Source organism: Elephas maximus, chromosome 19 (genome assembly GCF_024166365.1).
Source record: "Elephas maximus indicus isolate mEleMax1 chromosome 19, mEleMax1 primary haplotype, whole genome shotgun sequence".
In the NCBI taxonomy this organism is placed as follows: domain Eukaryota; kingdom Metazoa; phylum Chordata; class Mammalia; order Proboscidea; family Elephantidae; genus Elephas; species Elephas maximus.
The window spans coordinates 46551416-46563679 of record NC_064837.1 but is presented as its reverse complement, the minus strand read 5'-3'; the positions used below and the strand labels follow the sequence as shown (position 1 = coordinate 46563679).

The window sequence follows — 12264 nt, the reverse complement described above, 5'->3', positions numbered from 1 at the left end:
CTGGTAACCAAAAAGTTGTCAGTTTGAATCCATTAGCCACTCTGATGGAGAAAGATGTGGCAGTCTGCTTCTGTAAAGATTTACGGCCTTGGAAACCCTACAGAGCAGTTCTATAGGCTTGCTATGAGTCGAAATTGACTTGACGGCAGTGGGTTTTGGTTGGCTGGGCATGTGGATAGATTGAAGGATATTGGCCAGACAGTCAAGCCATTACTCAGCTTTGGACATTGTGGTCGACTCCCCAACATACATTTCGCCTAACCCCCTGGTACAACAGGAATGGGATTTTGGAAGTTGACCCCATGGTAACCCCATCCCCTAGATAATATTTGATTGCCTGGTGTTCCCCTGGCAATAAATTAGTCCTGAGATGAGCCATGATGCAGGTCGGACCAGTCATCCTGAAAGGAAATACATTCAGTCAATGGTTGGGTTGTTGTGTAATTTCCCTCTCCTGCTGTCCGTATACCTGGATGCACAGGGTCAGTTGCTGCTGTCAGCCATCTTGTGACGAGAAGGTGAACCAGCCTTATAATGAAGCCCATGCTGTACAGAACAGAGGAGAGAGACTTAAAGAGCTTGTTCTTTTTTTAATTTTTTTTTTTTAAGAATTGGTTCTTGGTGATTATTAAGCCACATTCCCAATCAACCCTCCTGTCATGAACACTGGCTTTTGTCCACTCAACTTCCATTTGCCCTTCTTAACTGAACCGTAACCCTTGGTAGTAGTGTGGGATATGATTGATTTAAGCCAATTGGGCATGCCTGTCCCTTCTGATAGTCCAGGGGTGATTCAGATGTCCCAATCAGACTGAAGGGAAGGTCATATATTCCACGCTTGGTTGGAGGTTTTTTTTTTGAACCTGAGTAGGTAGCATGTTGTCTCGGTTGCTACAGGCAGCCATCTTTGGACCATGGGGCAGTCAGAATTAGGACGATGCCTTGGTAACATCAGAGTCATCGGCATTCTGCACCTGCTGCCTCTCAGTCATTTGATGTAATAAATTTTCTCCGTATTTAAGCTGGGTTGGGCCACAGTTTCTCTTACTTGCACCTGAAAGCATCCCCTTTATCAGCTCAGAGAAGAGCGTGTGGGATCTGGAAACATCTTCCTGTGTCTAGAATATTCTCACTATACGAATGCTGTCATGGACGTGGAGTCCCCGAGGAGACAGCAGATTCCTTCATAACTGACTTTCGTGTCACCTGCTACCAGTGATGGGGAAGCATGTTCTTGTCAGGGCCACACTTCACATTTTCAGCACAGCCTCCAGCACCATCAGCTGAGGAATCCTTGTGATTCAACTTCATTCATTCCAAACACACACAGTGTACCAGGGCCCAAAGCCTCCCCTAGGTAGGCACCAGGGGTGAGGAGATGAACCTGACACAGTCCCTGAGCCTCATCCTCCATGAAGAATGTGCCACAACCCTTTCAATGTGAGGGGCTCTGGGGAAGGGACTTTAACCAATGACTGCCAAGTGGGCAGTTGATTAAGGACCTGAGAGACAGTGAGGGAAAGTCACTGTCTTTGAGTGTGACTAACCTGGTTCTTGTCACAGCCTTACCACTTATAGTCACATGCTCTTGGGCCTCAGTTTCCTCACTTATAAAATGGGGCTTATATTAGTACTGACCCCCAGGGCTATCATGCAGAGATGAATATGGAATGCCTCGCCCATGGCAGTTGGAGCTCTGCAAATGCCGGCTTCGCTTCTTCTTCCTCTCAATCTCGTGGGTGTTCCCTCCATGAATTGATCGGTCCATGGTTCTGCCCGGAGGTGACCTCCTCTCCAAGTTGCCCTCCACCTCTCTAGGCTGCACCCGTCCCCATGTAGCCTCCCTGGGCAAGTGCTCTGAATAGATGGAGCACCTGGCTTCACTCTCCTGGGCATAACCAAAGCCACCCTGGGCCAGAAGAGGTGGTTTTTTGGGGTCTGTTTGAGGCTTGTGGCAGATTCTGCATGATGCTTCCCCCTTGGCAGGCCAGCTGCACTTGGCACTTTTGAGGCCTAAAATAGAACCTCTGCCCTGCTCTGCCTGGCATGAACAGGGGGTCCTCAGGTGTGGACGCCCTCACTCTCCTTGGCATATAGAGGTCCTTGCTTTCCTTGGCATATGCGAACTCATTGGAAAGATTCTCTGCCTTGGAGGTAGAGGCAGCAGTTCCTTTAATTTCTGACTTCTTGAGTCAGAATAGATGAAAACTGTGGGTCAGTTAAGAGGTGCCACTGGAGGGCTCCTTGGGGAACTCTAAGAATGAGAGGATTCTGTCCAAGAACCTCCCAAATGTCAGCGTTGAGGCACATGGCTCAATAGATGGCTTCTTAGGTGAGGCAGGGGCAGGAAGAGACATGTCAGCATCTGCTCAGGCTCCACAACCGCGAAGAGTGGCGTCTGTTCAGGGCCCTCGAGTCAGATGGTTGGTTTGGCGAAACCTCTCACAATGTGAGTCCCAGGAAGCAGGACTGACACCAGACCCTCCCCTGAGCCTCCAAGCTGCTGCTTTAAACACAGGCACGCTCCAGTTCCAAGCTGTCTTCAGTGGATCTCAGCCATACCTGAGAGCACCTGTCCACCTTCCGCTGCTGTCCTGCTAGGTTTGATAACACGATCCCCTTCTGGTCACCGGAACATGTGGTGGAAGCAATAAAACAGGCAGAAGACTAGCAGGCTTTCAGCTAACTATGCTTTGTGGTCATTGATTTGTTCAAGTCCTCCAGCTTAGCACGTACTCTCTTTAAAAAGACACGCTAAATAGCATCTAAACCTCGTTTCCTTTCTTCAGACAAAATGTTTAGGCTAACTGATTGTTATGGATTTAATTGTGTCCCCCCCAAAAATATGTGTTGGAATCCTAACCCCTATACCTGTGAATGTAATCACATCTGGGAATAGGGTTTTCTTTGTTATGTTAATGAGACAATGATCAGTGTAAGGTGTGTTTTAAACCTACACACTTTTGAGATACAAAAAGAGCTAATTCGGCACAAAGAAGTAAGCAAGCAAGCAAGCACGAACGGAGGGGAAGATACCTGCCGCGTGGAGATCACCAAGGAACACCGAGAAGAAAGCTAGAGAAGCTGAGACATGGATTTTTCTCCAGAGCAGACAGGGAGAGCCTGCCCCTAGAGCTGGTGCCCTGAACTCAGACTTCTAGCCTCCTAGGCTGCGAGAAAATAAATTTCTGTTTATTAAAGCCACCCACTTGAGGTATTTCTGTTATAGCAGCGCTAAGAAATTAAGACACTGATGCCCTTTAATAAAACACTCTTTTGTTTGAACTGGCAAAAAAAAAAAAGATAACTCTTTAGCAGTGGCTGTGGCAGGCAGTCCCAGCTGAGCCTAAAGTGGCTTCAGAGTTGGGGTCCTGCAGAATGTCAGATGTACTGTGTTTGTTCAGGACTCTCTATGCTTTTTGCTTCAAGGTGAATCCATGTGAATCCCAGGAAGCAGGCTGGGAACATCAGACTCTTCTGGGGGTCTTTGTGGGCCTCTCTTTGTATGATTTGTATGCACAGAGTTTTGTTTCTTGGCAACCAAAACGAACCCATTCCTGTCGAGTCAATTCCAACTCATAGCGACCCGAGAGGACAGAGCGGAACTGCCCCATAGGGTTTCCAAGGGTCACCTAGTGGATTCGAACTGCCAACCTTGTGGATAGTCTCCGTAGCTCTTAACCACTATGCCACCAGGGTTTCCTGTTCCTTGGCAGGTGGGTTTTTTTTGTGTCTGTGTGTGTGTGGTAGATGTCTCTAGCAGAGATAAGTGGAGATAGGAACGATGGAGATCAAGGAGGAAAAGATGTAGCGCCTGGAGTGAGGGGGTGAGAGGCAGAAGCTGAGGAGCTGCTTTCCCGAGAGAGGCTGTGAGCTCTGGGACAAGCTCTGCTACTTTGGTGCCTGGGGACAGAGCTGGAGGGCAGTGCATCCACTTGGAGGGCTGGTGGCTATATCAGCAATAGGTGGCAGCACCCTTGGGATGAGTGCTTGCCCTCCCCCCAGGGACAGTGGCTTCAGGGTGGCTCCCTTCATAAGTAGAACCAGAAATCCAACAAGGGTGGGGCCCATGTGACGCTCATGACTAGCTTGTTTGTGAGCATACATGAGCACAAGTGGTGGGGGCCATCTGCAAGGAGGAGCAGAAGGTCAATAAGAAGGTGGTATTTAAGCTGAGCCTAGAAGGAGTAGGTGGAGAAGGCAAGGAAGATCATTCCAGGCAGGAGGACCAAAAAACCCATTGCCATCAAGTCGATTCCAACTCATAGCAACCCTTTAGGATGGAGTAGACCTTCCCCACAGGGTTCCCAGGGCTGTAATCTTTATGGAAGCAGACGGCCACATCTTTCTCCAATGGAGCGGCTGGTGGACCACCACCTTTCAGTTAGCAGGCGAGCGCTTACCCGCTGCACCACCAGGGCTCCTTGCAGGAGGACCGGCATATGCAAAGGCATGAGTGATGGATGGTGTTCTGGGGATGGGCAGGGGCACAGTCTGGCGGGTGGGTGCACAGGATGCACAGCGGATTGAGAGGAGGGGCAAGAAGTGAAAATAGAGGGACTGTGGGGGTGGCTCATGATGGGACATTGCACTCCAGGCTCAGAGGTTTGGGTTTTGTCCTGAGAGCAGTGGGGAGCCACGGATGGCTTGTCAACAGAGTGATGTGACCACACACGTGTTTCAGATTTGTTTGCCAGTGCTGTGCAGAGGATGGATTATAGAGGGGCAAGCAGTCTGGAGGCAGGAAGGTGGAGGTTGAGGCAGTAACGGTGGGAGTAGCTCCTCCCCCAGTTTCTTAGCCCATTTCCCTCCAGCCCTGCTCCAACCCCAGGTCCCTAATGTGTGTCACTTGTCACAGCAGAGTCTGCCTCCTGGCTGGTGGGGAGGGCAGGAACCCTCCATCCCGGCTCATGCTGGGCCCAGCGCAAGGGCTGGCTGGACAGCTGGCAGCTTGGCAGGGAGAACATTTTCTGCTGTGCTGTGTCTGCATCTGCTGCCGCCAGGCAACCTGACTAATGACCCATGAAGCCCAGAGCTTCTCATGGGTCAGCAGCCCCAACTCTGCACAGCAGTGGCCAAAGGAGCCTGCTGCCCCTGCCTCCTGCCCTCCTGTGGCTGGCACCTGAGAGTGGGCTCTGGCTCTGACATTCCAGGAAATGTGGGCATTCCCCCTCCAGTAGCTCTTCCACCTTTTTGGCTAACAATTCCCCCAGTCTCTTTTAAATCCTGGCCCCAAATGCTTCTCCACCAGAGAGACTTTATGGAATTCACTGCCAGCCCACTGTGTTCTGGCTTGTTCTTTATTATATCCCCAAGGCTGAGCTTTGCATCAGGCACACAGTTGTCGTTAGCTGCCTTTGAGTCAGCGACTCATGGGGGCCCCATGCACAAGGAGATCAGACTGTTGTGATCCATAAGGTTTTCACTGGCTGATTTTTGGAAGTCGATTGCCAAGCCTTTCTTCCTAGTCTTAGCCTGGAAGCTCCCCTGAAGCCTGTTCAGCATCATAGCAACACCCAAGCCTCCACTGACAGATGGATGGTGGCTATACTTGTGGTGCATTGGCCAGGAGTCAAATTCGGATCTCCTGCATAAACCAAACCAAACCTGTTGTCATCGAGCCAATTCTGACTCGTGGCAACTGGATGGCACAAATGGTTTGTGCTCAACTACTAACCTAAAGGAATCCTGGTGGTGCAGTGGTTAAGAGCTCAGCTGTTAACCAAAAGGTCGGCAGTTTGAATCCACCAGCCACTCCTTGGAAACCGATGGGACACTTCTATTCTGTCCTATAGGGTCGCTATGAGTCAGCAGTAGGAACCTACCCAGCAGTGCCATGGAAGAAAGGCCTGGCAATCTGTTTCTGTAAATATTACAGCCAAGAAAATCTTATGGAGCAGTTCTATTCTACAACACATTGGGTCACCATGATCTTCTACATAAAACCCATTGCCATTGAGTTGATTCCAACTCATAGCCTCCCTATAGGACAGAGTAGAACTGCCCCATAGAGTTTTCAAGGAGCAGCGGGTGGATTTGAACCGCCGACCTTTTTGTTAGCAGCCAAGCTCTTAACCACTGCACCACCAGGGCTTCTGCCAATCTTCTTTCTACACGGAGGATGAGAATTCTGCCACTGAACCACCATTGACCTCAGGCACACAGTTGTTGTGTTATTAGGTGGTGTAGAGTCGATTCAAACCCCTAGTGACTCCATGTGACAGAGTAAAACTGCCCTATAGGGTTTCCTAGGCTACTATAGTCTTTAAGGGAGAAGATCATCAGGTCTTTTCTCCTGTGGAGCGGCTGGTGGGTTCGAACCACCAATCTTTCAGTTAGCAGGCAAGCACCTAACCATTGCACCACCATGGGTCCTTTTCATTACTAATTTTTGTGTGTGTGTGCTTTAGGCGAGTCAAAACCGACTCGACGGCAGTGCGTGGTGTGCTTTAGGTGAAACTTTATGGAGTAAATTAGTTTTTCATTTAACAACTTATACACACATTGTTTTGTGACATTGGTTGCAATCCCTGAGATGTGTCAACACTCTCCCATTCCACGCCCCAATTCCCAGTTTACATTCGTCCATTTTCCCTGTACCTTCCTGCCTTCTTGTCATTGTTTTTATGCAGGTGTTGCCCTTTTGGTCTTGTATAAATGACAGAACTAAAAAGCATGTTCCTCACGTGTGTTATTGTTGTTTTATAGACCGGTCTAATCTTTGGCTGAAGGGTGAACTTCAGGAGTGGCTTCAGTTCTGAGTTGAAAGTGTGTATGGGGGCCATAGTGTCAGGGGTTCTCCCAGTCTCTGTCAAACCAGTAAGTCTGCTCTTTTTGTGTGTGTGTGTCAATTTGTTCTACATTTTTCTCCCACTCTGTCCAGGACCCTCGATTGTGATCCCTGTCACAGCTGGACACCATCTAGTTCTTCTGGGCTCGAGCTGGTGGAGGCTGAGGTACTTGTGGTCCACTAGTCCTTTGGACTGATCTTTCCCTTGTGTCTTTGGTTTTCTTCATTCTCCTTTGCTCTGGACAGGATGGGGCCAGTAGATGTATCTTAGATGGCTATTCTCAAGCTTTTAAGACCCCAGACGCTACTCACTGAAGTTGGATATAGAACATTTTCTTTATGAACTGTGTTGTGCCAATTGACCTAGATGATCCCTGCGACCATGGTCCCCAGCCCTCAGCTCCAGTAACTCAGTCCCTAAAAGTTTTTGGATGTGTCTAGGAAGCTTCTATGACTTTGCCTTGGTCAAGTTGTGCTGACTTCCCCTATATTGTGAGTTGTCTTTCCCTTAATCAAAGTTACCATTTATCTGCTATGCAATTAATGGTTTCCCCTCCCCAACACTCTCCTCCCTCATAACCATCAAAGATTGTTTCTTTCTGTGTGTAAACTTTTTCATGAGTTTTTGTAATAGTGGTCTCATATAGTATTTGTCCTTTTGTGATTGACATTTCACTCAGCATAATGCCCTCCAGATTCATCCATGTTGTGAGACATTTCACAGATTCATCATCCTTGTTTATCATTGTGTAGTATTCCATTGCATGTATGTATCATAATTTGTTTATCCATTCTTCTGTTGATGGGCACTTAGGTTGTTTCCATCTTTTTGCTATTGTGAATAATGCTGCAGTGAACATGGGTGTGCATATGTCTATTTGTGTGATGGCTCTTATTTCTCTAGGATATATTCCTAGGAGTGGGACTGCTGGATCATATGGTATTTCTATTTCTGGCTTTTTAAGGAAGTGCCATATTGTTTTCTATAGTGGTTGGACCATTTTACCTTCTCACCAGCAGTGCGTAAGAGTTCCAATCTTCCTGAAACCTCTCCAACATTTGTTATTTTCTCTTTTTTTAATTAGTGCCAGTAATGTTGGGGTGAGATGGTATCTCAATGTAGTTTTGATTAGCATTTCTCTAATGGCTAATGATTGTGACCATTTCCTCATGTGTCTGTTAGCTGCCTGAATGTCTTCTTTGGTGAAGTGTCTGTTCGTATCTTTTGCCCATTTGTAATTGGACTATTTGTCTTTTTGTTGTTGAAATGTTGCAGTATCTCGTAGATTTTAGAGATTAGACCTTTGTTGGATATGTCATAGTCAAAACTTTTTTTCCCAGTCTGTAGGTTCTCTTTTTACTTTTTCAGTGATGCCTTTTGATGAGCATAAGTGTTTAATTTTTTAGAGCTCCCAGTTGTCTAGTTTATCTTCTGGTGCTTCTGCATTGTTAGTTATGGTTTGTTTCCTATTTATGCCATATATTAGGGCCCCTAGCATTGTCCCTATTCTTTTCTTCCTTGACCTTTATAGTTTTAAGTTTTATATTTAGGTTTTGGATCCATTTTGAATTAATTTTTATGTATTGTGTGAGGGATGGGTCCTGTTTCATTTTTTAACAGATGGACATCCAGTTTTCCCAGCACCATTTGTGAAAGTGGCTGACTTTTCTCTGTTTAATGGACTTTGGGCTTTTTAATTTTCTGTGTTTTCAGTATTGGAATGCATGCTTGCTAATTGAGTGTGTTTAAATTTTTGGTTGGTAATATGGATTTTGAGAAATATGATCTAGTAATGCAAGCCACCAATAGGGTGAGTGGCACTCTGGTGCCACTTATCTGTGGTATGACAGTATACCAGTAAGAATGAAATGGAGAATTTATTGTGGGTGACTTTCCATTAGGTTACATGGGGAACCTCTGGTTTTCCAAATATGACACAGAAAAACCAAAACAAACTCATCAGGGCTCCCTAACTATCACACAGGAAAGCCATAATTATGCTTGCAAGCCTTATCTCACAGAAATAAAGGAAAAAATGCTTATAAAACTAACACATTCAAGAAGCATCACTTAATGGAAAGCTCAGCCTACACAACAGTGAGGTTCCAGCTCAGGTCTGCTGAGCTTCACGAATTTCAGAAGGGACCCATTTTGACCCTAAATGCGTTAGAACCAGAATAATGCACAACCTACGTGGTACAGAGGCATAAAAAGTGACTGGTATATTGTTAAACCAATAGTAACTAAAGAGTTAAGGCACACACTAGGGCTTCAAAATTATATCTTGAAGAAGTCTGTGTGCCCAGCTACAACCAATGACTGCCGTGACAGGGAACACAACAGAGAATCCCTGAAGGAGCAGGAGTGCAGTGGGATGCAGATCTCAAATTCTCATAAAAAGACCAGACTTAATGGCCTGACTGAGACTGCAGGGACCCCGGAGGGGACCTTCTGTTAGCCCAAGACAGGCACCATTCCCAAAGCCAACTCTTCAGACAGGGATTGGACTGTACTATAGGACAGAAAATGATACTGGTGAGGGAGGAATGAGCTTCTTGGCTCAAGTAGACACATGAGACTATATGGGCAGCTCCTGTCTGGAGGGGAGATGTGAAGGCCGAGGAGGACAGAAGCTGGCTGAATGGACATGGAAATGCAGGGTGGAGAGAAGGAGTGTGCTGTCTCTTTAGGGGGAGAGCAACTAGGAGTATATAGCAAGGTGTATGTAAGGTTTTGTATGAGAGACTGACTTGATTTGTAAACTTTCACTTAACGCATAAAATAAAAAAAAAGAAGTCTGTGCTTTTTCTCTTCCCTTTTTCCACCCTTGGGGAACCATAAGTACGGGCCCTGTATTATCTCTTTGCTTGAGTGTCTGTATCTACATTTTCTGTTTGCGTAAGTCCCATCTCTCGCATCAGACTAGCAACTCCCCAAGATTGAAGATATGTCTCCTCCTTTAGACTGATTGCTTCTAAGGTCTAGTTTTTCTTTTCCCTTAAACAGGGTGCTTCCCAAGGACAGGGACTGGGCATCCCCCCCAATCTGGGAGTTCCCCAAAGTGGAGGGTTCTGTTTGGGACTGTCTGTCTGTTTCTCCTTTACCCCAAGCCAAGCTCTGCCTTGGATGGGCTCTAAAGGGCCTCAGGGGCTGCAAGATAAGCTTCCTCTTGTCTGGAAGTGATAGGGCTGAGTTTAGGTATAGCCTGTGTGGATTTGCCTGGGGCCAGAGCTCTCAGAGCCTGACTGAGCTGTCTGGGGCCAAGGGAGCCCAGGGACTTCTAGCCCTAAACCAGCCATCTGGGCACAGCCCCAGCACCTGAAAAGTGGTGGCTTCCCTCATCGAGAAGTCTGAGTGAGGTGGGCAGAAGGATGGTTCCTGGCCAGCCGACTGACTCCTCATGCCTCCCGTGGGCTCTGTCTTGGGTGGCGGCAGGAGGACAACCACAGCTACTACGTGTCCCGCCTGTACGGTGCTGGTGAGCCCCGCAGCCGGGAGCTGTGGGTGGACGTGACCGAGGCCAACCAAAGCCAAGTGAAGGTCCACAGAATCCTCTCCAGCACCCACCGGCAGGCTTCGGTGAGTGCCCTGGTCCCGGCAGCGCTGCCCTGGGCTGGGAGGCTGGGGGCCAGCCCACTGTCTGGTCAATGGGCACACCTGCAGGCTGGGGTCTAGGAGGTGGCTTCCAGGGGAACCCAGGGCGCTTGACCAGAGCTGGGGTGTCCACCTGTGGTCCTGGGAGTCTGTCCTAGGAATGCCTGTCCCTCACCCTGTCCAGACAAGCATGAAGTAGTGTGGGTTCCCAGCCCCTTGGCCTTGACCTCAGCCCATGCTGACTCTCTCCCATCCTCTGCAGAGAGTGGTCTTGTCCTTTGATTTCCCTTTCTACGGACATCCTCTGCGGCAGATCACTATAGCAACCGGAGGTAAGACCATGTTAGTGGAGCCAGGGGAGGATTTGGAGATCTCAGCCAGAACCTGGAGGCCTCCCTGCGGGGTTCATGGGAGATGGGATTGTGTGGTTGGGGTGGGGGAGAGACCCACATTGCTCTCTTGGGAGCCCTATTCTCTGTTGGGGGGGAAGTCAGTGAAGGCCTTGGACCACCTTGCACACATTGGCTGACTTGCTCTTTAGGGAGAAAGATTAGATATAGAGATAGAGATATGTAGTTAGGAGCCCTGGTGACATAATGGTTAAGTGCTTGGCTGCTAACTGAAAGGTTTGAACCAACCAGCTACTCCACAGGAGAGAAGACCTGGCGATCTGCTCCTGTAAAGATTTGTAGCCTAAGAAACCCTCTGTCATATAGGGTCGCTATGAGTCATAATCAACTCGATGGCACACATTTTTTACGAGTCATAATCAACTCGATGGCACACAAAAACAAATGAATATAGACACTGTGTGTGTGTGTATGTGTATGTGTGTGTGTGTGTGTATGTGTCTCCCCCCCGGGCCAGCACGGGCCAGTGTAGATGGTCCTGTGGTCCCTGTGTTTCTGAGTCAGTGAATGAGAGGGAGACAGCACTGAGAGCCTGGGTTCCTGGGACCAGGGTCCCTAAACAGCTCCCTGTTGACATGATTTGATTCCTGTGCAGCTCCCCAGGGACTGAGATGAGGAGAGGTGGGGGTTACGTCCTCTTTCTGCCCGTTCCCTTTACTCTACACTCTGTGCCCTTCTCTGATCTGGGGCCCTTTTGCTGCAGGCCCAGAGCCCACCAGGACTAGAGATGGGGGTGGGGGCAGAGGTCTGAAGCTCATTTCAGCTTCGTCTGCACTGCTCCTTCCTGCACTCAGGGCTCTTTATTAATCCATGTGGGAAATACCCGGGAAAGCAGCCCCTCTGGGTCATCTCTAGTGACGTCTCTGCACCTCTCTCCACCCCAGGCTTCATCTTCATGGGCGATGTGATCCACCGGATGCTCACAGCTACTCAGTACGTGGCCCCTCTGATGGCCAACTTCAACCCTGGCTACTCTGACAATTCCACAGTTGCTTACTTTGACAATGGTGAGACCAGAGCTCAGAGTTTGAGTCACCCAGCTTCAGGGTTACCTTAATCCAGCCCTTTTGGAGGAGCCCAAGGCCCAGAGAAGGCAAGGGATTTGCCCACAGTCACACAACAGCAAGGCAGACATCCCATGTTTCTGTGCCGTTTCCTCATCTATAAGATGGGAACAAAAAATGCCTGCTACCTCATGGGCTCTGAAGAGACAGTGAACTGAAAGTTCTTGGCTCTTAGTAGAAGTGAAATCAATATTAGCGTCCTTTATTATTTCTCACTCTCAGCAGGTACCCCTTGAGCACCCACACCCCAGGGGAAAAGACCTTTTCCCCATTTCTTTTCCTTTTCATGTCGAAGGGTAGGGATAGGCCAGAAGGAAGCAAGATGCCTGGGGTAAGAAATAGTCAAGTATGCTGTCTGGGGGCTAAAGCAGGATCTGGTTCTTCTCCAGCTTGGGAGCCAGGCTC

The 12264-nt window shown here is 48.4% G+C and overlaps 1 protein-coding gene across 1 annotated transcript in view; it reads left to right on the top strand.

The window, feature by feature from the left end:
* The window catches only part of PLXDC1 (plexin domain containing 1), a 70268-nt gene that overhangs the window by 22889 nt on the left and 35115 nt on the right, over nt 1–12264 (top strand). The window contains exons 3-5 of the mRNA XM_049861007.1: nt 10227–10370; nt 10648–10717; nt 11680–11802. Of these exons, the coding sequence (XP_049716964.1) occupies nt 10227–10370; nt 10648–10717; nt 11680–11802 (337 nt within the window). The remainder of the gene's footprint in view (nt 1–10226; nt 10371–10647; nt 10718–11679; nt 11803–12264) is intronic.